A 27,758-nucleotide genomic window follows, 5' to 3' on the forward strand; every position below is an offset into this window, starting at 1 on the left:
CTTCCAATTTGTGGGATGGCCCTTTTGGAGAATTGCCACACAAGTGGAAATGCTACGTCAGATGTGCAACAGTGCAGGTATCAGGAGTCACATGAACATTCTCACATCCGTTGGTGAGGTTCTGGATATCCAAGCAGCACAAATGCTTGCCAGGATCGTTGCATTGTAAGGACAACAGTGGCAGATTATACAGCTACCACAGCACAGATAAGAAGACTTGTGAGCCCAGATGTGTCAACACAAACTGTTGCGAACTGGTTATTTGCAGTGGAACTGTGGGCATGCACAACTCTAGTCCATCTTCCACTCGCATCACAGCATCGACATGCATGGCTCAACTGGTGCCGTCAGAGGATCATGCGGAAGATGGAATGGTGTGCCATGGTCATCAGTGACGAAAGCAGTATGATGTTGACCTGGTGAACGCTGCCTCCAAAGTGCATTTCACCACAAATCTTATTTCCTGGGGTGCGATCGGCTACAACTCTTATACAACTTTGGTGTTTTCGGAGGGAATGCTGACTAGCATTCGGCACATGCAGAATGTTGTTAGACCCGTTCTTTTATTGTTCTTGCAACAGGAAGGCGACATGTTGTTCAAACAGGATAATGCTCACCCATACACTGCCTGTAAAATGCAATGTTCTCTGCAAGATTTGCAGATATTTTCCTGGCCAGTACAATCTCCGGACTTGACTTCAATCGATCTTGTGTGGGATGTGATGGGATGAGGAGTGACTCGTGCGACTCATCAGCCAACAATCTTACAGAACTATGTGAAAAGTTTGAGCAGGTGTGGCATAACATATCCCAGGACAATATTCTGCGTCTTTACGGTTAATAGGCACCTGCATTGCCGCCTGTGGAGGGTTTACCACATACTAATATGGCTGTTGCAGCATGAGTCGGTGCCTGATAACTCAGAACCACTTGTGCCATTGATGTGTAAATGTAGTCATTTCATGTACTCCAAATGCACTGTTGCAACAACAAATTTTGAGTGAATTTGAAACCTCTGAAAGGGAGTACTAACTTTTTTTCCAGCATTGTAGCTCATAAGGAGCAGTTGTTTTGTGTATTACAAGAAAGAAAACTTGAATTTCACATATACAGTTCTTTTAAGTGATAGCCAGAACTAGGGACATTGGTGAAATGTGATGTGTTTTTGAAGTTTTAGGAAACTGCACTAAAGTTTTGGTACAGGGGTGTAAACCCAACATTGTCACAACTCTGCTTTTCTTCCATTTCCATGTACCATTTTACTTGAAATTTACTCTTAACATTCTTGCTAGAAAGATAGTGATTACTCTATTGCAAACCTAAAAGCACTTAGTTTGAATTATACGAAGTCGCCTAGAACCTTGAGTCATGGGAGACTAACTGGACAGTAAATCTCCTGTGACTTGGAGTTCTGGGCAACTTTTGTGAACTCTGTCCCTTTCCCCTAAACTTCACCAGTCCTTTTCCTTCACCCCTGTTTTCCTTTTCCTATCAACCCTTTTGCCAAAAGAAGGAACCTCTGGCTCAAAAGCTTGCAAACTTTAATGCTGCCGGCTGGTGAGTAGATTTTTTATCTCTCCAATTGCAGTATATTTTTAATAATATGTGTTCTTTTAATAATGACATGTTCCGAGAGATTGTTTTTCAATGTGATTTTTGTTTATAATTTGTGTGCCCTGCTTTTACAGAAAGACGGAAATGAAGCAGCAGTTCAGTCATATGAAATAAGTTCCATTGCCAAATCATATGAAAAACTTAGAAATATAATAAAGACCTTACATGAAGAGAAAAATGCTGCCATTGTAAAATCCAGGACTTCAGAAGACAATGTAACTGCTTTGTACAATCAAAGGGAACTGGTAAATACAGGGAAAGACATTATGTCAGATAAAGAGAAAAAGTTTGAAGAAGACTTGCTGGCATCTACAAGGCAGTCTAATATTTTGAAGGTGAGCATTTGTGAAAATGTTATTTATACAAGTTATGTGCTATAAATACCCAGTTACTGATTCAGTTGCTGTCCATGCAGTCTTTTATCACTGAAGAAGCCAATATCTGTTTTGTGTTACATTTATGCTCTTCTTGCCAGAAACATGTGGAGACATTGACAGAATATAGATCACAACATTGAGACTCTTGTTTTCAGGCATGGATTACATACAAAAATACTTTCGTAAATTTGAGAGCTTGATAAAAGTAGTCAGACTGTAAAATTAATTAAATGATTGGGGATAACAAAGTTGGAGGATTGAGTCTATATTACAAGAAATCCTACACCATAGTAAGGCAATTAATAAATTTTTTTGTCAAAAACACATTTTGTGCCCCAAATTAACAATTCTGTTATAAAAGTAAATCCAGGTAAAGAATGGTTCCTAAAAATTGGGAATCTGTTGAGGGTCATGAAGATCTAATGAAGAGAACAGCCAGACAACAAGTAATGGGAGACATGTTGTGAGATAGGTTGTATCACTTCTTTGAAGGAATTTATGAGATGGACACAGTAAGCCAAACCACTTTTACACCACAATTTTCCAATAAAATTATGAACATAATAAAATTGCTCAAAAGCCCAAATTGTTATGGAGGTGTATAATATTTCAAATAAGTTACTAAGACATTTTTGCATCGTTAATGTGTGAAGTATCCGATTGTCCATTGTTTGATCTGTTTGTGAGAAAGTAATAGGGTAGAAAATAATGATTAATGGTCAGCTGCATTGTGTAGCTCCTTTTCTAAGCAACATAGTATGATACGTATAAAGAAACGGTTGTGCAGTTTTGCAAAAATAAAACATTTGTTTTTAAATTTTTATTACAGAAGATTCCTTTTTCAGTTCATGAACTATTGTTTACCACAACTTTAATTTTTTTTCACAGTATTTTCTGGCCATGTGATGTAATAATTGTTTCCATTATTGATAATGTATAATTATGATTACCTTAAGCACAACAACAATAAATCAGATTGCGTCTTATGATACCACCATATACTGTGTCAAGCTCTTTGAGATGTGATCACATTAAATAATTAAGAATTCAATACTCTTCCAGTGTTACTTTACAATTGGTTGATTTTCTGGGGTAAACTGTGTCCGCTTTAAAATGTTGATTTTTGTGATGGCCATTTTATTTTATACTTCCCATTGTTTCAATAAACCTTTCCAGACAAGTACAAAAACCTTTAAAACAGGTGATGGCTTAATTTCTTCTCTGGACTCATTGGGCATGAGAACTCATTTCTATTAATGACTTCCTTTGTTACAGTTTCCCCTGAAAAATAGCTGTTTCATTGTTATAGGGCTCAATTGGAAAATGTTATTTATTCATGTGCAAATTAGACTCCTTACACAATTCAAAACTTGAAAAACCAACAAGTCTAGGTACTCTACCAGAAGCACAGTAGTCTTAGTCATTGGGAAGAGCCAGGTTTGAGGATGGTTTTGTTCTTAAATTACTGACTTTGATAGCTATTGTCATTATCATAGTTATCTTAAAATTTTAATAATACTGTGTTATTCCCTAGCTTTTTCAAAAAAGAAAATCACCGTCACCACCACCATCCACTGTTAAATAAAAGCTTCCCTAGTACATTTCCATACATTATGGTCTTCGTCTTTATGTGTGTTTTTAATGTCTTCTACCCACCTTCCATGTCACTCCTGCATATTTTTAATGTGATCTACTCACTGTCTGTTATTTTGTCATTTCTGCCATTTCTTATCTCTATGAAATCATTACAGAACTTGCTGGGTTCATCTACCATCCATTTTGCATGGCTATGTTCCCTGACCCATTTGTGTATTTTCCTGAGTTTTGCAGTAACACTCAACCTTCAGTTGAGTGTCAAAACTAGTTATCTATGGGGTGAGTCAGGAAAAAAGTTACATGCTTTGAGGGGTGATAGTTTTAGCGATTGAGAACAAAAAGATTATATGAAAATATGTTTTGTTTTTAGCAGTTTCAAGGAAACTAATGAAAACAGTGGGGAACAGAACAAATCAGGGTGATAGTAAATGAAACATTGTGGTCTGATGTTTTGGTTAATTGTGTACATTTTCTCACAAAATTTGTCAAAAAGGTCCACTTTCAGTTGCAGTGCATTTTGCAACTATTGTAGACAGATAATGTGTTGCGTATCAGAGCTCATTTGTATGGTTCTTTACCTTAGCATATGCATGTGAGAAGTTCCTCTTTTAATTGATTGATTGATTGCTTTTTAATCTGTGAAACAATTTATATTGTGTGGATTTTGACATGTAAGACATTGAAATTTTTATGGGTTAAAATTAATTTCTTATATGTTAATTAGCAGTGAATTTTTTAATCTAATTGCATTTTTTATAGTCTTAGCTATTACTTTTATACACGTTATAGACAGTACATCTTATAATAGACAAGCTGTTTTAATATAAGTACTTCATTACCACATAAAAACTTTTACTTTGTAAATAATCCTTCAGTTTTGTTTTGAAACAGTAAATAATATCTGTGTCTTTTATATGCTGTGGTAATTTGTTATATGATATGATTGCATTGTACAGTAACCTCTCTCGAGTTTTAACTTTAATTTTTCTGTTCAGATGCAGATTGTAGCAGTTTATGATCTTATTATCAAGTAATAAGCAATTTTTAACATAGTGGTCAATATTTTTTTTAACATGTGTAACACACTGAAAAATAAATTCACAAGGTATTATGGTTGATATTTCCTGCATTTTAAAAAGTTTGAAGCAGTGAGCCGTCCTTTCACTGTTGGTCATTATACATATTGCTCTTTTTTGCAATCTGAATACAGCTTGAATATTTTTCTTATTCACTATCCAAAAAATTATGCCGTAGCTAATAACAGAATGACTATAAGCACTGATCTGAAACATGAAATATCATATACTGATGTAAGAATTTGGACGGTATAGCATGGTGTAAAGATTCTGTTGCTAAGTATTTTTACATTTACCTTAATTAACAATCATCTTGCATTCCTAGAAATTTTGTGCTTTCCACACATAGTATATTTTCATTATTTATTTATGTAAAAGTTCATAGTGCTTGTTTTCTCTTAGTGCTTCAAGTGATTAGTCAGTGATAAGTGCATTATAGTCATCTGCAAACAATATTGTTTGTCCACACTTGATACTTTGTGGTAAATCATGTATGTAAATTAGGAACAGTACTGGACCTAGCACACTACCCTGCAGTACCCCTGTATTTATATATTTAGGGCCAGAAATAAGTTTTACAATATATTTGGAGCTACTTTGTATATATAAGTAATTTCAGTCAGCTTGCACTGCATTTTTAAGATGTCACTACCGAGCGAGGTGGCGCAGTGGTTAGCACACTGGACTCGCATTCGGGAGGACGACGGTTCAATCCCGTCTCCAGCCATCCTGATTTAGGTTTTCTGTGATTTCCCTAAATCGTTTCAGGCAAATGCCGGGATGGTTCCTTTGAAAGGGCACGGCTGATTTCCTTCCCAATCCTTCCCTAACCCGAGCTTGTGCTTCGTCTCTAATGACCTCGTTGTCGACGGGACGTTAAACACTAACCACCACCACCACATAAGATGTCACTGGTACCACTTTTTCACCACCCCCTTATTCCCAGCTTATTTAGCTTCTTTAACAGTATTTTGTGGTCAACTGAATTGAAAACTTTAGTTGGATTGAGGAATATACCTGTTGTATAATTTGCTTTAGCCGACGCATCTAGGGCATGTTTTGTTAGATACGTAGTTGCTGATTCAGTACCTTTCCCTGATTAGAAACTGAATTGATCATTGGAAAGGAAATTGTATTTATTTAAATAGTTCATAAGTCTGTCTTTTACCAGAGTTTCTATTATTTATCCAAAGCAAGAGAGTAGATTTGGCTCTTAAAGCCAACCCCACAAATAGTAATATAATGGAGTAAGATCAGGCAACCTCGGTGGCTGAGAAATGACTCCACGGTGACTGATCCAACTTCCAATGCACACTTCAGTTACACATAGTGAGGCAATGAGTAAAGGTACAGGTGACCCCTGGCCATTGAAATTGCTAGTAACTATGTAGCCTACTGTGAGATGTGCAAATGTGCAAAGTTATGGCAAAGTTATGGCTTGTTGGTCAGTTTTGATGTGGTTTCACTTTTTACAAGTGTACCTCTTGTGGACTTACTACATCTCATTGGCAATAGGTTTGGAGCTGACATTATAGTGCTGTTTGAGCACACCTTCTCCTCTACATATTTTTTATTTAACAAAGAGTTTTATGTCAATCAGACGGTGTCACCATGGGGAGTCCTTTTTCTCCCCTGGTGGCCAATCTTTTTATGGAAGATTGTGAGGAGTGAGCACTCGCCTAAGCCACTTTTAAACCAACAGTATTTTGGCGATATGTTGACAATACGTCTATGGTTTGGATCGTCTGTGCGAGTTCCTACAACTTCTGAACTCCATACACGAAAACAAAAAATTTACTATGGATTTGGAGAAGGAGGGTTGCCTGCCGTTTTTAGATGTCTCGGTGCGAAGTAACAGTGATGGCAGGCACACTTGGTCATTCAGTATGTAGAAAGCCCACTCTCACAGACCTTTACTTGCAAGCTGCTGGTTGCCACCATCCGGCACAAACAATGGGTGTTTTGAAGACCGAACTCACGTTATCTATGACACCGATAGTTTGCAAATGGAACTGCAGCACCTGCAGACTGTATTTCTGAAGAATGGGTATTCATCCCAGCAAATGGAGAGAGCACTGCAGCTCTGTAAACGACAGAGCAAAATAGAGGAAGAAGCCTTTAAAACAACTGCCTATTTACCATATATTGGTAATATTTCAGTGCAAATAGGCAGAATACTAATAAAACATAAACTGAAAGTAATCTTTTGCCCTCTTGCAAAAATTTCATCTCTGTTGGGATCTGTTAAAGACGACCTAGAGTGACGCAAGGCAGGTGTTTACAGGATTCCATGTTAATGCGGCAAATCTTATATACGGCACTAACGCGTATTGTGCAGGATCGCATTGTAAACATCAGTGGCATACTCGCCTCCTTCAGTCTTGTAAGTTTGCCATCACCGAACATTGTATTTCCACAGGCCATGTAATGAATTACAGTGAGACAAAAATTGTGGCCCATATGTCTAACTTTTGGAGTTCTATTATTAATAAATCCGTGGAAATACGACTGTCTGACAGTGAGTCTCTTATTAATCGAGACTGCGGTTTTCAGTTTAATTCGGCATGGAATCCAATCTTTGAAAAATTTCGTGTCCTCTGTAGCCAGCATAGTTGTGTGATGGAACCGCGGGAAGACAATCAAATTGATATCAATGCGGTGAGTTTTCACCATGGAGGGCGTGCATAATCTAACGCACTCAAGTCGCGCACCCACAATGCCAAGTGAATCCATCACACATGTGCCAGCAGGGCCTTAAATACCAGAGCTCATTGCATTTTTGCCAGTATCACCTGAAGTTGGCCAGAAGACTCTGTGCTGAAGTAGTGTGGCAGGAAGTTACAAACATCTGGCAGTTCTCCCGAAATTTTGTGGAACATGTAGCCTATGTCGCTTTGGTTGTATTAGCTTGTGAGTGCTGGTGAAGGACATGCGACTGACACCCACGGTTTTCAAACGGATGTGTATTGGATATGGTTAAGAAAAGGGCATATGTTCATTTGAAGTTTTTTGTTCAGAATCACAATTACTGCTCTCCTCAAAGCATGTACCTTTCCTCCTGACTCATCCTGTATGCTGATTGTAAAATTTCATTTCAGGCACATAAGAAGCTTAGTTTTGCCAGCCCTATTTAGGTTACTAAAAACGCTCCAGATCTGTTCTACTCCTCTGTTTCTCCTTACCTGTTCATTCAGTTGCTGTCTTCAGTTGTCCTAGGTACAAAAATCTGTCAACTGATCCATGTCTTCATTTTAAATTAGTACTATTTCTATTCCAATGTATTTATTGTATATTATGTTAATATTATTATAATTGATTTTCAGGTTTACTTCCACACTTGTTGACTGTGCTTCGATATGTTGTTGAAGTTTATCTGCAATAATGACAAACAGTGCAAGGTCATCAGCAAAGCGAAGATGGTTCAAATATGTTCTATTAATATGTTGTATTCTTTCTTCTCTTTTCCTATCTAAAGGCATGACACTTTTTCTAGAACTGCTGTAAATAGTTTTGGTGAAAAGGAATCCCCTTGCTTAAATCTTCTTTCAGTTATGAATTTTCCACTATCCAAAAGCGCTGTAACACTGCCATATATTTAATATGTGCCTTGTTAGTGTGTAGAGTCTGCACTAAGTAAACTCAAAATTTATGAATCCTAGACAGTGGTTCATTCTCATTGTTCTGCTCTATAATTCCATGACTTTCATTGTGCTCTATTCAGATCTAAAGTGTATTTTCCCTTTGCTTGTTTGGTGATAATCCTAAGATTTTTTTTCCTTTTACTTTGGGGGGGGGGGGGGGGGTGTGTTTCAATAACGGCATTGTTGTTTCAGTTTTGAGGAATTGTCTTCTTTCATCTACATTTTAAATTGTGTACCTGTGATATATTTATGTTAGTAAAAGGAAAAGAAAGAAAATCCCATACTATTCAACAAAAGAAATCTGTTATTTGTAACATTGAAGACAGTCTTAATATTCATCTCCCTGTCATTCCAAAGATAGACAATTTTAATGCCATTTTCTTTGTGTGTTGCATTGAAAGGCCTTTCCGAATATGAAAATTTTTTGTGTGCTATTGTTATTATTTAGGAATTACCATCTTCCTAAATTTGCCCTTTGAAATAAGGAGTGAAAACATTCCGTACACTCAAAGCTTGCCCTGAGTCTCCTCTTGCGGTGCTCCATATGCGCACTTGCTGCGTGAACCTAACTTCACTCATCTTGCATTCTCACCCCTCCACAGTTCTTTGTTCTTCCATTCTACCTTTCCATCCCAATTCCTTTCTCTCAATTGGCTGTTTACTGCACACAACTTCCCTGCCTGTGACCAGACCAAGCTCATGAGTGTCACATTTCTATCCCATCAACCTACTTGCTCTCCCTGCCAGCTACCCTTCTCCAACTTTCTCTCCAACTCCCCGCCTCCTTTCTTTCTTGCTCACTTTGCAGGATGCAACTCCTCACCCCAGTCAAGCTGCAGTGCTAGCACGTCAGTGATGCGATCTGCTATAGCAATAGTTACAGTTAGTTACTACAATCGCATAAGAACACTGCAATGTGAAACTAAAGTCAGTAACTTCACAATAAAAGTAAATAATTGTTCTGTGGCACAATAAAAGTAACAAATTCGCGCAACTAAGTCACTGTGCATGCAAGTTAAACTGAATACAGATCAGATGCCTTACAGTAACAAAGACATGGTGATACTGGTGGAAACCATCACAATAGTTAGTTTGCTTGACTGAATAATTATACCAACCCGTAGTCGCCAAACTCAACTTCACTCTAGCAATCTCATATGCAGGAATATTCGTCTTGCATAACAGTAAAAGCGGTCTACTTAATTATTCAACAGAGTCCTCAAATGCAGCGTCGTAATCTAGGGTAGCACAGGTTAGATGAAAAACATGGCCTCAGCTGACTTGCAAAGAAATGAGAGTGAGCTTGTGGCTATTTGGCATTAAATCATTTGGCTAACTGGTCTCACATCATTGATCAGCCATAGATACTGTGATTTCCTTGCTGGCAGTGCCCTCCCTGTACATAGATAGAATGGCACTTGATAGCTCCACATCTTCCATCAGTCATCAGGGACAGTATAGTCAGAGGTGTGTGTGTGTGTGTGTGTGTGTGTGTGTGTGTGTGTGTGTGTGTGTGTCTCACATCTTCAGAGACACTTATGAAAAGTTTTGTGTAATTATATCATATTCCTAGTGCTTAAAATTCTTACCTTCAGTTTAATCACTTCGCAGCCCGTTTGAAGTTTTCTTTGCTTTTGGTTTCTGTGTTCCTGCAATATCTATGGATGTTGGCATAAGTACATTGTGGTACATAATTTCATTTGTGTGTTCCTAATCTACATATTGTGATATGCTGAGCTTGTTGATTAATATAATTGGGTATACCTCTCTGTTTTTAGAGAAAGTGACATAGTCTGCATTTTTTACTTTCTGCCATTAAGTCTTTTTCTTTCTAGTATTGTGTTTATTTTTAAGAGCCTGTAATCACAATTTGAAAGTGGCTTAGGACAGTGCCATTATTATTTGGTAAAATTTAATAGGCTTCATTTTTGGTTGAGTTTTATCCTTAACAAGCCAATTTTCTATTTGCTTTCCTCTGGGAGTACATGCTAAGGATAAACAAGTTGTTGTTCTCAGCCAGTTCTACTTGTGTGATCTTAGACATTTCTGCTGTCATATCAAAAATTTCAACTGAAGAAATTTTTTGTCTGATTTTGGCATTAAAAACCACATTATCACCTTTTTGGTGAGGTTTGCTGTCATTTATGAGCTTCCATAACTCTTGACAAGGTCAAGGTCTTATACCTCTTCATCTCACTGTGAGAATGTTGTTGCAATAGACGTGAAGATTTCCATAGAGTTTCTGTTGTTGATTTTTAACAGAAGTCTTGCTATTCTGGTTGAGATTTCCACAATATCTGTATTATTTTTCTTTAATCTTCTTGTTCACAGTTAATCTTCTACATGAATATCTTTCCTAGTATGTTCCTCTTGTAGTAAAACACACAATCTGATTTTAATTCAGTTTGGTCTTATTGGTCTTCTTTTTTCCTTAATTTAACCTTATTTAACTATTCTTCCAACACTGCTAACTTTTTTTTGGGCCAGAGAGTTTTGTAATTTGGAAAACAATAGAAGCTCACTTGGCAGTACTGCCTCTTGCACTTCTGTCCATGGTACACTGGCCTGCCAAGGCCACAGAGTTTGGTAAGATACATGAACAGTGATAAACCAAAGACATAACTAAGTGTCAGGGCTCTCACCTGAGGCCTTAGTGCATTTGAATCTCAGGGCATGGGATCAGCATAACAAGCAGAACCTACTAGTCTCTTGTCAGCTACTGTCATTTAACAGCCACTCAATCATTATGTCACCTGTACTGCAGTTGACCAAAAGACCAGCAGACTCTTGTCTCAGTGTACTGTTTAAGTGTAGTTTGCTGCTGAGCCCATATACATTTCTTCTCCATAAAACAATCCACCAAGATCATTACATTATTGGATACTAACAGCTATACAGTGTGAAAATATGCATTGAACAGTGAGATCTATCCTGGTAAGTTCCCTTATCCCATTCACTGCTGTGGATGTATAATCACATCCTGCTGTGCCATTCCCCAGTTTCTGTGGATGTGTATATGTGTGCAGCTTGGCTTTTCCTGCAGTGCTGTGGATGTCTGTGTGTGTGTCTTGAGGCACCTAGCTCTCACTGCTGCAGAGAAGTTAACTTTCATATATCAGTGATTAAAGAGTTTCAAGTATTTGTCATACAACATATGTGCCTCATTGCATGCTGGCATTTTCAGAAAACCTTGTTTTGATATCTTGAATCGTTTATGCGAGATATGACACATTTTATGACCGCATGATTCGCAATGCACAATGAAGTGTTCATCCATTGGATATAAAACCAAATAGCTCGATAACAAAATGAGATATCATTCTGCTCTCAATTTTAAATAAAATTTCGATATGTTATCTACATTTCATTCACTGCAATGTACGAGCTAAAATCAACCATTCACAAAACTTATGCAATGCAATTTTTGATGTACCTTCACTCATGACCTGCACGATTTCAGAGATTTCGCGTCCATACAGTTCACAGTCCTGGTTACAGAGGCCACTGGGCCAGCCGCCTGGTGTGCTCTGGTGAGCCGCCAAAGAAACATTATTGTTGAAGCCAGGCCATGCAAACTCAGGTGCTTTGTGAGCACCGACAAAAGCACTGGTGGTCTGCTGTAGCGTTGGTGGTGTGGGGGAAGGTGAGGGAGGCAGACACAGCACCGTTGTGGCAGTGGTAGGAGAGGAGCATGTTGTGGCGGTGATTGTTGAGGCGAGAGTTGTTGTGTTGTTTGGTGAATGTGGCTGAGCAAATCAGTGTGCATTAAGTGGCATAAACATATTAAAATGAATAATGATGATGATGATAATAATAATAATAATAATAATAATAATAATAATAATAATAATAATACCAATTTGGGGTATGCAGACGGAAAGAATAGTTTTATTGTGCTCCATATTTTGCATTAATTTACAGCATTCTTTGTTTATCTTTTGCTTCGCTTTGAAGCCACTGATTTTCTGATATTTGGAGCAATCATTTTGGCAGTCGTAATTTGAAGTAATGTTTCCAACAAAGCATCAGACAAACGCAACCTTGTTTTTGTTTTGAGAATATTCATAATTGAAAACATTTGTTCACAAAAGAACATTGCTCTGAACGTAGCAACACATCTCAGGGCAACAGCTTGAACCCTCAGGAATTCTTGTTAAACAACACCTTTATAAATTGAAATCAAAACACCATTGTAATGTAGTCTGCCAAAATTGAGTTGATCTGTAAGTTTATCAGCTCAAACTGGAAACTTACTGGGGCATACTCTGGGCACAATAAAAAGGAATGTCCTTGTGTGTTGATTCAAGATCCTCCAAAAATTCTTGTTAATTCCGGATGATTCAAGCATTGCTTTGTACAAAACTTTGCAATTTTTGCAACTTTATCCATGGTGGACCTAAACTTGTGGAACAGTTATGCCCCCTTCTGACAACATTGCAGGGGCCCTGTCAGTACCAATGCTGTATAGGCACTCAAATAACAGCCGCATGTCGTTCAAAACCTCCTCTGCAGCCAGGAAAAAAGGAATAACATGCAACAGTTCCTCAGTAACAGTGAGATCTTTTTCAACACCGCTTATGAATACAGCCTCTACTTGGGAGAAAAGAGGGGAGGGAGTGGAAAAGCACCGGTGTGGCACTGGGTCGTGCAAGCACTAAATGCTCGAGTTGGCGTGGCCCGATTTAAACGATCTCAAATGAGTACTAGGCATATTCTGTAACCTGTATTACTATTGTCAAGTCAATGTGCTATGTGCAACCTGTACATCATTGTATCATACGTGTTGCTCTATAAAGTATTATGTTTCATAAATCATGTTTGTTCTTGCTATAGCATTTTTATCTCTGCAAATTCTTTAAAATTTTGTGCAATGTTTTACTTAATTTGATGCAGGGCAAAATGAAAATAAATTTAATACTTTATCGAGTGAAGATATCAGACTGTAACTTCGGCAAAAATTAATTTTTTTCACCTAATAGTTTTCAAAAAATGGGATGATTTATGTTTCATGTTGGCCAGAATGCCGTCTCTCAGCACAGGCACCAGCATTTGGTGAGCAGTATGGCAACAGAAGCGCCTTCATTGGAATGCAGAGAGCAAATCTGTAGCAGTGACAGGGTTAATAATCACTACATTGAATTAAGGGCTCTCCCCAAAGTTGCTAGTAATCTTGTTTTGCAGTCCATGTGAGAAATAATTTGGCTCAAAATATGTTTTAATGTTTGTTGGAGATGTGTGAACATACTTCAGATATAAAGTGACACTTTCCGTCTTCCTTCCTGTCTGGGTAGTATTGAGTGCTATTTTGCATTTTGTAAATACAGAAGTGATGGTTTTTCTTTTACTTTGTGGGTGCTACTCTGTAAATGCTTAATGATTGTTACTTTTTCCATATTTTATTTCTAGAATGAATCATTTAACTCACTCAGTGAAACCAACTTGCGGTTTTGCAAGGAGCGAGATGATTTGGAAAAACAATTGCGAGTGATGCGGGAGCACTGTGCAGTATTAGAAACACGCCTTAGTGAACAAGATAAGACTGAAGTGAGTTGTGCTGCTAATTTTACTTTATGTTGTTAGTATACAGACGAGGGATGTTCCGACACTAAGTTTCATCATGTTTTTGGAAGAGAAGATGGCACGGCAAGTGGCACAAACAATTGCCATATAAATCCATACCCATTTCTGGTTCAGCAGTGGAAGGGGCATCAGTGGAAGAGGAATGACACATGCTCAGGGCACTGAAGAAGAGAGAGACACATACGGAGGGCACTGAAGAAGAAGAAGAAGAAGAGAGAGTAGCAGCAGACTGACATGCTATTGGGATATTTTGTGATCTCTCAAAGGCTTTTGATTGTGTGAATCATGAAATTCTTCCAGATAAGCTTAAGTATTGTGGTATGAGTGGGACAGTGCACAAATGGTTTAATTCATACTTAATTGGAAGAATGCAGAAGGTTGAAATTAACAGTACAGATAGTCTGCAAAAACCAGCAGAGTCCTCTAACTGGGGAGGTATCAGGAACGGTGTCCCACAGCATTTAGTCTTGGGTCCCTTATTGCTCTTAATGTATATTACCAACTTGCCACCCTATATTCACGAAGATGCAAAGCTAGTTCTTTTTGCTGATGATACAAGTATAGTAATCACACCTAACACACAAGAATCAGCTGAGGAAATTGCAAATAATGTCTTTCAGAAAATTATTAAGTGGTTCTCTGCAAATGGACTCTCACTAAATTTTGAGAAAACACAGTTTATACAATTCTGTACAGTAAATGGCATAACACCATTAATAAATATAGTTTATGGACAGAAATCTGTTGCTAAGGCAGAATACTCAACATATCTAGTGTTTGCATTGATGAGAAATTGAATTGGAAGAAATAAATTGATGATATGCTGAAACGGTTATGTTCAGCTACTTATGCTATTAGGGTTATTGCAAATTTTGGTGTAAACATTTCAGTAAATTCGCCTACTATGCCTATTTTCATTCACTGCTTTCATATGGCATCATATTTTTTGGGCAATTCGTCATTAAGAGAGAAAGTATTCATTGCACAAAAGCGTGTTATCAGACTAATAGCTGGAGCCCACCCAAGATCACCTTGCAGACATTTATGGAAAGAACTCATGATATTCACAGTACCTTCACAATATATATATTCACTTCTGAAGTTGTCATTAATAACCCATCCCAATTCAAAAATAACAGCGAAGTGCGTGGCTACAACACTAGAAGAAAGCATGATTTTCACTATTTTGGATTAAATCACACTTTGGCACAAAAAGGGGTGAATTATGCTGCCACAAAAATCTTTGGTCAAATAGTATTATAAGTCTGACAGTTAGCCAACCAACATTTAAAAGCAAATTACAAGAATTTCTGAATGACCACTCCTTCTACCCAATAGATGAATTTGTAGATATGAAGTAGTAACTGTAAAAATAATTATTATTTTGCATAAAGAAAACTTATGTTAAAGTGACATATTCCACGTCATTACAAAATGTTGTATTCATGATATATGGAACAAGGATTAATGTATGTACGTTATTAAAGTACACATCATAATGGCAGACAGACATGTACTATCAACATGTTCACCAGTGGATGTGTGCTCTGTTGTCTAGTATAAATGGGCACATGGGTCCAGTGTCTCTTGTCACTCATGAATGCCTACAGACTGGTATGGTGAAGAGGTCATGTCTCATCAGATGGTAAGTCACTGATGTTGCATGTTCAGTGAAGAAGGCAAAATGTGGAAGACAAAGATCGAAGTGGGTGTTCTCTCCACATTCACGAATGAAAATAATATTGCAAACCAATGCTGAGGTGGAGGAGGCACTGAGTTTTACCAGAGTCGTTTCCTCAAATTGATTGTACACTATGGCAAATGTCTCAGTGTTGGTGCTACTATGTCAGAAAACAGTGGAAGGTGCATAGTTCATGGTGCCATGGTGTGTTTGTTTTTGGCAATACAGTTTCTGTGTGAAAAACTGTGATGAAACTTACTTTCGGGACGTCCCTCTTACTAATTTAATTAATTATTCTATTAATGTAATAATTTAGATATATTATTTGACATATAGCTCTCTCTTAAGATTGCAGTGCACTTGTAAGTGGAGAGCATACACACTATTTCAGTGAATAATTTGCCGGGGGGAGGGGGGGGGGATGTCTGTACAACATTATTGTAAAATGTCGTCATTAACCACCAAAAAGTTTTTTAGCTTTTCAATCAAAGGGGTTGGTGGAAGAAAGTGCTAACTCACAATTTAGTAAGGATTAGTCTGTTCATGTTATCTGTTCTGTTTCCATATGCCCCGCATGGTGCCAACAGGAATATCTGTAAGCGCTGATAGGAAATACTGTTAACTATGTAAATAGCTTTATCTTGTTGTATTTATCATCTTGCCGTTGAATTTAGGCATGCAGTAACACAAAATATGCTCTTGGGCTTAAGCACTATCTGTCACCAACCCCTTCAGTTGAAAGCTTTCTGAAGATCGATTTGTGAATAAGGTAGAAAAAAAATGCAGTAAGTCTTACAATTAAATGATTTCCTTATTTTTCAATCTCTGTATATAAGTTAGTTGCATTCCAGTTAAAACATTTAAGTAATTTTTTGGGAATTTGATATTTGCTGTAGCCATAGTAAATAAGAAATATTTGTCTAAGAGACATATTCATACGTACATTTCTTTCTTGTAATGTTGTGATGTGTGTGTTTTGCATCAATTAGGTGCCCAATAGATATTGGATATAGAGCACTTAGGGATAAGGTCTTTAGTTTGTTCTGATTTGTATTTGACTCTTTGTGGACCACCCAAATGCAAAAGTCATATATCAGAACGTGTCATTGAGCAAGGTAATGTTCATATTTTGTTGCACTTTCATCCATTGTGAGAAAAGATGATCAATATTTTTATGAATCTTATTGGCTCATGCCGGATATGCAACTTCAGCCAGTCACATCTGCTTGTGCACTACGAAATGTGTCTGTATAACTGGTATTGTGTGGTTTTGGCACACAACAAAAATAGGTTGACATTTGTCAACATACATGTAATTGCTTGATAGGTTCCTGGGAATTACACCGGATAATATTGTAGAAACGGCACAATATTTCAGCGAGACAACTGCCCGCCATCTTCGGGTGCTATTGTTGCATCGCTGAGAAGCTCGCCAATTTATATGTTGGCTTTCTAGAACAGCGCAGGTGCCAGCGGGGGCTTAACGTCATCGAAGACAAATCGTGGATGGCATTGAATACCAGAGCCCTCTGCTGGAGAAACGGGTCGCGGTCTGCGGAAGCGCACCGTGGTGCGGGAAAATGCAGCTGGGAGCGACGGACCCTGTTCGGGCGCACGAGGTGTTGGTGCATGATTTAAGCATTTGCGCTAAGGTTTCCCGTCTGCATTGACTTGGTGCAGTTGCTAATCTGCGGCTGATGATTCCTTTGTGTCGCCATGGCTGGCTCCCAGGCTTTGCTCAGGTGAAACCCCATGTCTCTGTTTATTAGGTCACTGCTTGTACGTATTTCGACCGCCTCTTTGAAGATGGAGTCCCAGTATGTGGAAGCATACAAGAGGACCTAGGTTTCTTCGTAGATCATGCCGTGTCCCGTGTCAAGGCAGTGTTCAGCAACCGCAGAGTTCTCTGGTTGACCCAACCTTGTGTGACGTTTATGTTCGTCGCATCTGTATTTAACCGTACGACACATCTGGCCAATATAAGACTTCCCACAGTGGCATGGGATTTTATATATTCCTGGTCTCCTCAGGTCGAGGTTGGAGCCCAGAAGATACGCCATCGACATAAGGTAGAAAAACCAACCCCCGTGGTGTTCTCTGGTTCTTCAGGCTCTTCTTGAGTTTTGGAGCGTGCTGGTCGAAATGCATTCTGGATCTGCTTCTCGGAGTACCTGTTCTGGGCAAACACAGAGCGGAGGTGGCTAAGCTCTGCCGATAAGCTGTCCTGATCTGAGATGGCTCTAGCCCTATGCACTTTTAAGATAGGCAGAATTTTCAAGAAATACCGGATTAAATGTGTTTTCCGGCCCCCAGCATGAGTGCAATCAATGCTGGGCTCTGTTAAAGACAACCTCGGCTTGAGAAGACCAGGAGTATATAAAATCCCATGCCACTGTGGGAAGTCTTATATTGGCCAGACGTGTTGTACGGTTAAAGACAGATGCGACGAACATTAACGTCACACGAGGTTGGGTCAGCCAGAGAAATCTGCAGTTGCTGAACACTGCCTTGACACGGGATATGGCATGAACTACGAAGAAACCAAGATCCTCTTGTATGCTTGCACATACTGGGACTCCATCATCAAAGAGGCGGTCGAAATATGTACAAGCATGACCTAATAAACAGAGACACAGGGTTTCGCCTGAGCAAAGCCTAGGAGCCAGCCTTGGCGGCACTAAGGAATTGTCAGCCGCAGATTAGCAACTGCACCGATTCAACGAAGATGGAAAAACCTTAGCGCAAATGCTTAATCGTGCGCCAACACCTCGTGCGCCCGAACGAGGTCCATCGCACCTGGCCGCATTTTCCTGCGCTGCGGTGTGCTTCCACAGACCGCGACCCGTTTCTCCAGTAGAGGGCTCTGGTATTCAACGCCGTCCACGATTGGTCTTCGATGAAGTTATGCCCCCGCTGGTACCTGCACTGTTCTAGAAAGCCAACATATAAATTGGTGAGCTTCTCAGTGATGTGACAGTAGCACCTGAAGATGGCGGGCAGTTGTCTCGCTGAAATATTTTGCGGTTTCTACAGTATTATCCGGCGTAATTCCTGGGAACCTATCAAGCAGTTGGAGCGCCCAGAAAGCCTCAAACAGCACATGCATGTAATTGTCTGGGAAGAAGCACTGTGTGGACAACAACCACCTAGCTCCAGTACGGGTGTGAGTAGACATGTAAATGGTTGGTAACCGTGACATCTATGGGCTCGCCACAAAGAGGAATGTGTTACGTGGATTGTATTGGAATGCTTTTCAAGGGAGACATATGCAAATAACCGTGACTTAAGCAGAGAGAGAAGGAGGAGGAGGAGGAGATGGACAGAGTGTGAGGGTGGCTGAGGAATTTTCCAGACAGAATGGGGAAAGGAAGACATGGATTGGGGGGGGGGTGGGGGGAAGGTGGACAGAGAGGGGGGGAGGAGATTGGGGAGGAGGGGAGAGGTTGAGAGAGTGGATGAAGGAGATGGACAGAGGGAGGAGGGGGGGGGGGGATGAAATGTGAACGATGTACACTGACAAAAGAAGAATTGCAGCACCAGGAAGGAGTTGAGCAACATAAACAAAAGTTGGTAGGTGTGTTTCTACATCTGAAAGATTATCTCTCTTCAGATTTCACACCAATTGCATCAGAGTGATGCCAGTTAAGGGGACTACACCCTGCCTATCTAACCCATGTTAATTTAGGCAAGTATTTGACCCATTTCTGAAAAAACTATTTGATGCAGTACCTTAATATTTTTACTGTATGTTACATGATGCTAATAGAGTCAACTGTACTAAAATCTGCTTTATCCATTTTATAGTTTTTAAGAAATAATTTTCTAAGTTTACTAACACAAAATATTAAGTTTTTTCTGCAGAAAATATTTTTTGTAAACTTTCTAATGGGGAAATATTAATGAATGTAGTACCAGAGGTGGCTTTTTATGTTATGCAGAGTCTCTGAAAATTTCATTCATTTATCATTGATAGTTTCTGATATAATGGGGCATATGTACTGGAAAAGTTTTAGTTTGCGGGAAATTGACTTTAAGGAAAAAACTTTTGAAATTTGTTGCTTACAGTTAATTAAAACTGTCCTGCTGCATATGATGGCCCTTCTTTAGCCTCTAGCAGGTCTTCCAGCTTCTTTTTCACCTTCTTGGGTGTTTGTCTTGCTTTCTTGGCCATATTAGATGCAGACCTGTCTGCATTGGCTATCCTCATTTTATCGCAGTGCTGCAGCCCAGTGATCATATTTTCACCAGGATTAATTCCCAGCTTTTTCAGTACCCAACACTTTCCAATATTACCACAGTTGAATGTAATAACAGCATCATGAACTAGTTTCGTTGTATGCATGCCTACAAATACAGTTTTAGGAAGGTGGTTCCAAATTATGCTGTTGAAACATTCATTTGGGTTCTGTGTCTGCCCATGCAGATATTTCCTTAGAAGGTCAGGATGAGCCAGGTCTCTGAAAATAGGTTTAATTGCTCTAATAACAGCAGCAGGAAGAGAATGCTGGTGAGAATAAGATTCTCCAGTTGCCTGAGCCCTATTGTATTTGCACCATGAATTTTCTCCTGATGGACACAATCCATGACATGGCTTACCATCAGTAGAGGACGTATGGAAGAATATGGCCCAAACATCTCTCTTCATTGCCTCCAGATTTTCTTTATTTCTCATAATTGCCTGCCCATAGTATACCTGCAAGTTTTCTATTTCAGTTTTAGTTAACCCACCTTGTCCGGTCAACAATTTTCCATCTTCTAATTTTTTTCCTCTCATATCAACAGTTAGTTTTCTCAGCCTTGTTCCCAAACATTTTTGAACATGGCCTACACATTCTATTTTGCTAATAATGGCACCTCCAAATGGCTTGGAGTTCACCACATTGTTGTATGCCTTACTGTTAGCACCGCCCAAATATTTGGTGTACCATATGCCTCTTGTTTCTATAGAGTTGTTTCTATGGAGCGATGAAATATTTGTAGTACTCCATGAACTTCCATACCACCACTTGTTCCTCTAAAATTAACCACACAGTTGTGTTCATTGTGTTCATTGACTTTACAACATTTGCAATATTTAGACATCATCTCCACATCTAACACTTTATCGGTGTCTACACTCGTGGTAGTCACCACTCCATTCAGAGGAGTATGTCCTCTTTTCTGCCAACTTTCATCAAGTGCAACTGCAATATCCGAACATCCATCATTTTCTTCCACTGCTTCCCTAGCAGCCAGTTTCATGCTTTTCTCACCGACCTCACATACTGCATTCTTTAATATTACAGTCGGTTTTTCAAATTTATTTGGTGGTTGATGTCAGTTTATCACTGAACAAAATGTTCTCCCTGCAGCCATGCCCTTGCCAATGGATTGTAAGGCATAAACTAATCTAGTATTGATTTCATAAGGGCCACTTGCAACTGGTTTTGAAGAACTCATAAATGAAATCACAGCTGAGCATTTAGTGCAAATTAAATCCAAAGCAATTGCTAGATCTTTTCTCCGACTGGCTCTCTCACAAATTTTCACTCTCTGTGACTCGCCGCACTGTCTACATTGTACAAATTTAGAAATTACATCTGATAATATTCTCAAATTTATAATAATGTTACTGTACCTCTTGTCACTTACAGTAAATTTGTTGTAACTCTCTTGAAATGGTGAGAGCTTCTTTGATGTTGCACTTGTTGAGGAATTACAATTAGAAACATCATTGCCAGGTGACATAACCTCTTGTACAGAAAGCTTTCTAAACTTGTTTCCTCTAAATTGTCGTTTCTAGAAAATGGCTTTACGTTTCGTCATCTTCAATAAACACAACAAAACACACGTAAACAAGCACTGCAAACGTAAGTATAACAACTACTCGCAATCACACTTGAACAAAACTAACCGCTTGTTTGAAAGTGTGTTGTTTACAAACAACAGAAACAAAAGAATACCGATTGTTTCATTCCAAGGATAGTCAACACACTCGGGAGTAGAAAAAAGAAATCACTAACCTGCAATGTAGGGGATATAAAGATCTAAAATATATGCAGAAATGAGGGTGACAAAAGTGGTCATGGCACATAAACACACATGGTAGGAAAATGCTCTTTAAATGCTCAAAAAAATTTTTTTCAACAAAATCCTTTTCAAAGTACTTAAATAAAACCTTAATCTGTTGAAATATGATGAAAACTGAAAATTGATTTTTTTCGACCTGAACCAGGGTGTGGTCCTCTTAAGCCATTAGAGGATTGCAAATCAAGTTTGTTTTAAATACACACTGTAACAGTCATGAGTGTTTGTTGACTTTGAGATTGGACTTAGTGAATTGATGTTAGTCACTAATACCTTTAAGGAAACAAAGACGCCTTTATCAACACCTCACTGAGTTTCAGTGTGGTCATGTAATAGGGCTAGAGAAGCTGTATGTTCCTTCTGTGAAACTGCAGAAAGTCTTGGCAGGAATGTAGCCACTGTACATCATTGCTGGCAGCGGTGACCACGAGACTGCACAGTTGCAAGGGGACAGGGCTCCAGGCAGCCACATGGCACTACCGAGAGGGAAGACCCATCATGTTCAGCATATGGTTGTGGCACCTCTGAACAGCAGCTAGAGCAACAGTTGGCCCTACAGTGACGCAACAAACTGTTACAAATTGGTTATTTCAAAGACAGCTCCAAGCCAGATGTCCTGATGTGTGTATTCCACTGACCCCAAACCACTGCCAATTACAACTTCAGTGGTGTCAAGTGAGAGGGCATTCGAGGGCAGGGTGGAAGTTTGTCATGTTTTCTGATGAAAGCTGGTTCTGTATCGGTGCCAGTGATGGATGTGTGTTAAGAGGAGGCCAGTTAAGGGTCTGCAACCAACCTGTCTGCATGCTAGACCCACTGAACCTACACCTGGAGTCATGGCCTGGAGTACTATTTTGTATGACAGCAGGAGTGCTCTATTAGTTATCCGATGCACCCTGACTGCAAATTTGTACATCAGTCCGGTGGTTTGACCTGTTGTGGTGCCATTCAGGAACAGCATTCAAGGGTGTGTTTTGTTTTCCAGCAGGATAATGCCTGTCAACAACCCACTGTTGTGTCCAACATGCTCTACAGTCTCTAAAGTGTTGTTTTGGTGTGCTCAATTACAAGATCTGTCTCCAGTCGAGCATGTATGGGACATCATCGGATGACAACCCCAGTGTCATGCACAATCAACATTAACTGTTCCTGTATTGACCAACCAAGCATAACAGGCATGGAACTCCGTCCTGCAAACTGACATTCACCACCTGTACAACACAATGCATGCACATTTGCATGCTTGCGTTTGACATTCGGGCTGTTACACTGGTTATTATTGTATCAGCATTTCACATTTTCAATGGCTTATCTGCTGCTTATATTGACCTGTGATCATGCAGTGTTAATTACTTAAATATGTTACCTAGACAAACGTATTCCAGAAATTTCATTACTGTACTGTAATTATTTCTTGGTGTTGTGATTTTTTTCTGTCAGTGTATGTGCCATACATGGATGAAGACACTGGTAAAAGACTAGTGTGTGTGTGTGTGTGTGTGTGTGTGTGTGTGTGTGTGTGTGTGTGTGGTGTTCCATATAAAGGTTTGCTAGAAATATTTGTCTTCATTGTGAATATTCATGCCATATGTCTTCATTTATTATATACCTTTCCAGCTTGAAACAGAGAAGGAGAAAGTACGAATGCTTCAAAAAAGGGTCACTTTGATGAGAAAAAAGCAAAATAGAGTGAATAAACAGATCATCTTGGAGAAATTGTCCCTTCTTCGAGAAAATGAGTTCCTCAGGCGCACAAAAAGACTGAAAAATGAAACAATTGCTGATTTAAGGAAGCGCCTGAGACAAACCTTGAGTAAATATTTATTTATGATCACTTTTGTACTCCATGAAATTACAGTCTTATGATTTTTTATTAGAATCTAATATAATAACACTGTGGTTTTAGGTAATTTATTTTGTCTAGTTGTTGAGATCTGCACTAACTTATGGCTATTATGCGTATTTCCACCTACAAAGGCATAGTGCAACTACCAGTGACAGTCCCCCCCTGCCCCCTCAATACCACGGACATTGAGCCATATGCCAATAATTATTCTCTCATTATAAAGGCGGGGAGAACTGTGGAATCACCTAGCGGTTGTATTATTATGTTTATTATTATGTTTAATTATGTTTTGGAAGTAAACGAAATGCTGCTTCTCTTCCTTTGGCAGAATTAGTCTGCCATTGTACTTGCTCTGAAAGTTTCAGCTGTTCCACAGCGCATGTAATTTAGTAACAGAAATGCATCATATTAAATTCCATTAATTATAGTTATCTGCATGCCTAGGGAATTTTCTATATTGTCATGTTTCTTTCTCACATATTCCAGTTCTGTAGCTTTCAGCCAAGACAAATCTTAATTTCATTTTAGTATATCAATCAGCAACTACAACCAAGACATACTTGTTTCTATAAATTCTCAGTTTCTTATGTTCATTCCTGTACAAATAAAATAATGAAACACTTAGCTTAAGTAACTGTTAAATTGATGAAAGAGCAAGAACATAATTTTCTTAGAGTAAAATAACAAATAAGCTAAAAAAAGGTTTGGCCATGTATTTGAATTCGTGATTGTTCTGTTAACAGCCCGGTGTTTTGTCCTTGCGCTAATGTGTCACACAAGCAAATCCCTTTTGTTTAATCTTGTTAGATTGCACTGTTACTGGAATGCAAATTTATGTTGTGGCTGTAATTTGGATGATAAACTGACTACGAAAAAGGAAAGTGAAACACAAAAATGAATTTAGCACAGCTTGTGGGTGAGGTGTTCTTCCCAGTCTGTATGTTATGTGATGTTTTATGAATTTCTAGTTACAATTAATTAATAATTCTGACCTCTTATGTTTAAACTCCCAAGTCAGAATAACCGTGTATGTCTTCGTGGATTCTGTCTCCCTCCTCCTGCAGCTTCTTCTGCACTGGAAGCTGAAGAGGTCTGTCATAAATCGCAGTCTTCCAAGAAATGATGTACAGGCCTTCTTCATTTATATCGGTATGTTGACCAATTAGTTACAATAGTGGAACACGTCATACAATCTTTTCTGACAAATAAACTGTATCAGTTACAATTTCGTGCGATAGTAATTGATGTTCATTTTCACTCAGATGACACCTAGCAGAAAAACAACATCCAAAACAGCTTCAGCTGTTCTTATGGTGTCATTGTGATTGTCATGGCAGTTCTTCTTCCATAGGGTACACCATATCTCCAAGGCAGGACCCGACAACATGGGATAAACCTCCCAAACAGCAGGTACCACACAATGTAGTAGTGCTATTGTTGTCCCAGCTTGCATATATGCTGTGTCGAACCATTCCAGAATACATGCACACAAAGAAAACAAACTTTCAAACAGTATACTATACTAACTCATTACTTAAATAAAATTTTGGTTGTGGCGATCATCATTCATCAGTTCGGTAGATGCCACACAGCACATCATTTTACCAAAGTGATTTATTACACTACAAGGGGCAGCTTTGACTATGGCACACAACAGCATGCCACAACTATTTTCATTATATTTACTTCATATTGCAGTGGGATAAGTTCTGTTTCCAACTTTAAAAATGATTTTGATTTGTTGGCTACATTTTGTGACCTTATGTCTCATGGCACTGTTTCTTTGCAGTTCGTTAAAGTCACTGCTGGTATCTAAGTCTGCATTTCCATGATAGAGGGAGAGTGCAAAAGAGTTTTTAATGTTGGCTGTCACTCTGTTCCATACACAGTGGAAAACTGTCATATATATTTCAAACATAACTGGAGTGAATCTGCTCTCAATGAGAAATCCTGTAACAGCACATGTGCTGCACTAACTTTGGCTTGTCCATCGTCATTTGTGCCACCATCACTTTGCATACGGTGAAGTGAGACGGCATAGCCATGATTTCATTAAATCACTTGAATGAATGCCAGTATGGTTCCTTCGAAAGAGCACAGCCAGTTTCCTCCCCTGTATTTTATGAATCAAAGTGTTTGCTCCATCTCTTATGACTTTAATATCAATGGAGTATTTAACCCCCAATCTTTTTTCATACTTTTCATATGGGATACCAACTATTGAAAACTTTCTTCTTTCTCTAGTTTGAAACCAGTTGGTTTAATATGCATGATTTTCAAGTATTTGCTTTAGTAGCAAACATGATGTCATCGGCGTACAATGGTGTCCATGGGACTTTTCTGTGTAGATTCCTTGGGAAGGTGTCCATGATAAGACTAAAGAGTTGAGGTGACAAATCAGATCTCCACTACACACATCCACTGCCAAAAGGAAGCTTTGTGATAATCCTGCTGGGCATATCACTTGGCTGTTGCTGCCTTTGCGTCACATCTTCACTCATTCAGGAAGTTTCTCTGAAACACCACAGCCCTAGAGAATATACCATATGAGCAAGTAAGGCATGGAATCCAAGGACCGACTGAAGATTGAACCCTGTTATCAGTGGAATGTTAAATCTGAATCATCTTCCTAACATGTATATGGGAACCCCACTCAATTTGTATTTAGGCACTTAGCCACTGAACCTTACTTCATTGTTTGTAACTGATTGTAAATAGCTGCAAGTGTTGTGCTTTGCCTTATGCAACTTCCTTCTTCACCTTTTATAATTTTTATTGCTTTAAGCAGTTTCTAGCCTTTTAACTGCTTATGTGTCACCTTCTTCACATGAACATGGCGCTTGGTTTTCCCATGTTAGTTTGTTTACTTTGATGTGGCAAGGTATTGTAATACCGATTGTAGACTTCACTGTAGCAGCAACTGAGGTACAAGACACTGATCAGCCATAAGAGAATTTATTGATGAAATTTAACTCTATAATTAAATGTTTCATTCTGTCAAAGTTGCCACCATTTAATTTTTGAATGTCTCATTGTGCCGTGCCCTCTTTTCCCTTGTAGCCTCTGATTTTCAAGTGTGTATCTAGCAGTTCATGTTGCTGCATTGTGATTGTATGGCTTTTGCAATAATGGCTATTGCAAAACCTGCTCTCCATAGTAAAATGTTATCAGTATGGCTTTTATAGGATCTACTTGTGTATGTGGTAAGGTGAGAGATGTGTTTCTTAAAAAAATTGAAATGTTTCCATTTAGTTGTCCTCCTAATCCATGATCGACGTGGTGATTATACCCATCATTGACACCACCAGCAGACCCTTGAGAGTGTACAGAAGAGCACATTACACCCTGTTACAGTGATGTGTTTTAGTGCCAGCCTGCAGTTCTAGCCAAAATTTATCTTTAATTTCCTCATGACAGCCTGCCTTGGGTACATACCTGGAAAAGATGTGCAAATGGCAGCTATTGTGTGCTGGGTACTGATATTAAGTAGCCAGAACACAATGAACAACTGGCAGACAGCTATGAAGCTTCTCTCTTGCCATTACCACAACTCTTCTTGTGTTCATAGTCTCATTGTAAATTAATTACTGCTGTTCTCCTGTGTCCCAAGTTTGGCAGTTTTCTGCTGTGAACTGTCAGTGTTCCATTCTTCAGGATAGCAACACATACTGATCTGATTTGGACTTGTTTATTTAACAAATGTTGAACAGAATAAGTTGGTAGTCCTTGTTCATTTCTCAAGGTGGTCGGGTGAGGCCGTCACATACCACCTACAGGGAGGGATGGCACGTGATGCACAGGAATTTGCATCCGCAATTTCCATCTGACCGGTTGTACTGCTCTGGCATTAGTTTTCTCAGTGTCTTTGCTGGTCAAATCAGTATGTGATTTTCACCGAGGAGTATGAGAGTTTGAGCCTTTGAGGGAAATGTGTTCCTATAGCTCCAACCCATTAATGCAAGTGCTGCTGCACACTGGCATGTACATATTCCTTATACAAGACAATGCCTCTTCTGTCTCGTATCTCTTCACTGTAGCAGGTTAGTTAATAATACATTACACCATGTAAGTCTCTTTACTTGCACTGACCTCAAGAAACAAATCAACAGTACTTTGAATACATTTACTCCCTGCTGTTCTACAAAGTAATCTTCTGGGACAAGCAGCTAAACCCAATGAATACTGTATCATGAAACACAAGCAACAAGAATGTTGTTTGTGGTTTATAAGGTAACTACTTACAAATATCTCTCTTAACATTATAATTGTTCCATTTAAGAG

The 27,758-nt window shown here is 38.8% G+C and overlaps 1 protein-coding gene across 1 annotated transcript in view; it reads left to right on the forward strand.

Moving 5' to 3' along the window:
- The window catches only part of LOC126251790 (nucleoprotein TPR-like), a 419,454-nt gene that overhangs the window by 333,045 nt on the left and 58,651 nt on the right, over positions 1-27,758 (forward strand). Inside the window, exons 20-22 of the mRNA XM_049952417.1 lie at positions 1,689-1,949; positions 13,711-13,848; positions 23,249-23,444. Coding sequence (XP_049808374.1) covers positions 1,689-1,949; positions 13,711-13,848; positions 23,249-23,444 — 595 coding nt within the window. The remainder of the gene's footprint in view (positions 1-1,688; positions 1,950-13,710; positions 13,849-23,248; positions 23,445-27,758) is intronic.

This window comes from Schistocerca nitens, chromosome 4 (assembly GCF_023898315.1).
Source record: "Schistocerca nitens isolate TAMUIC-IGC-003100 chromosome 4, iqSchNite1.1, whole genome shotgun sequence".
In the NCBI taxonomy this organism is placed as follows: domain Eukaryota; kingdom Metazoa; phylum Arthropoda; class Insecta; order Orthoptera; family Acrididae; genus Schistocerca; species Schistocerca nitens.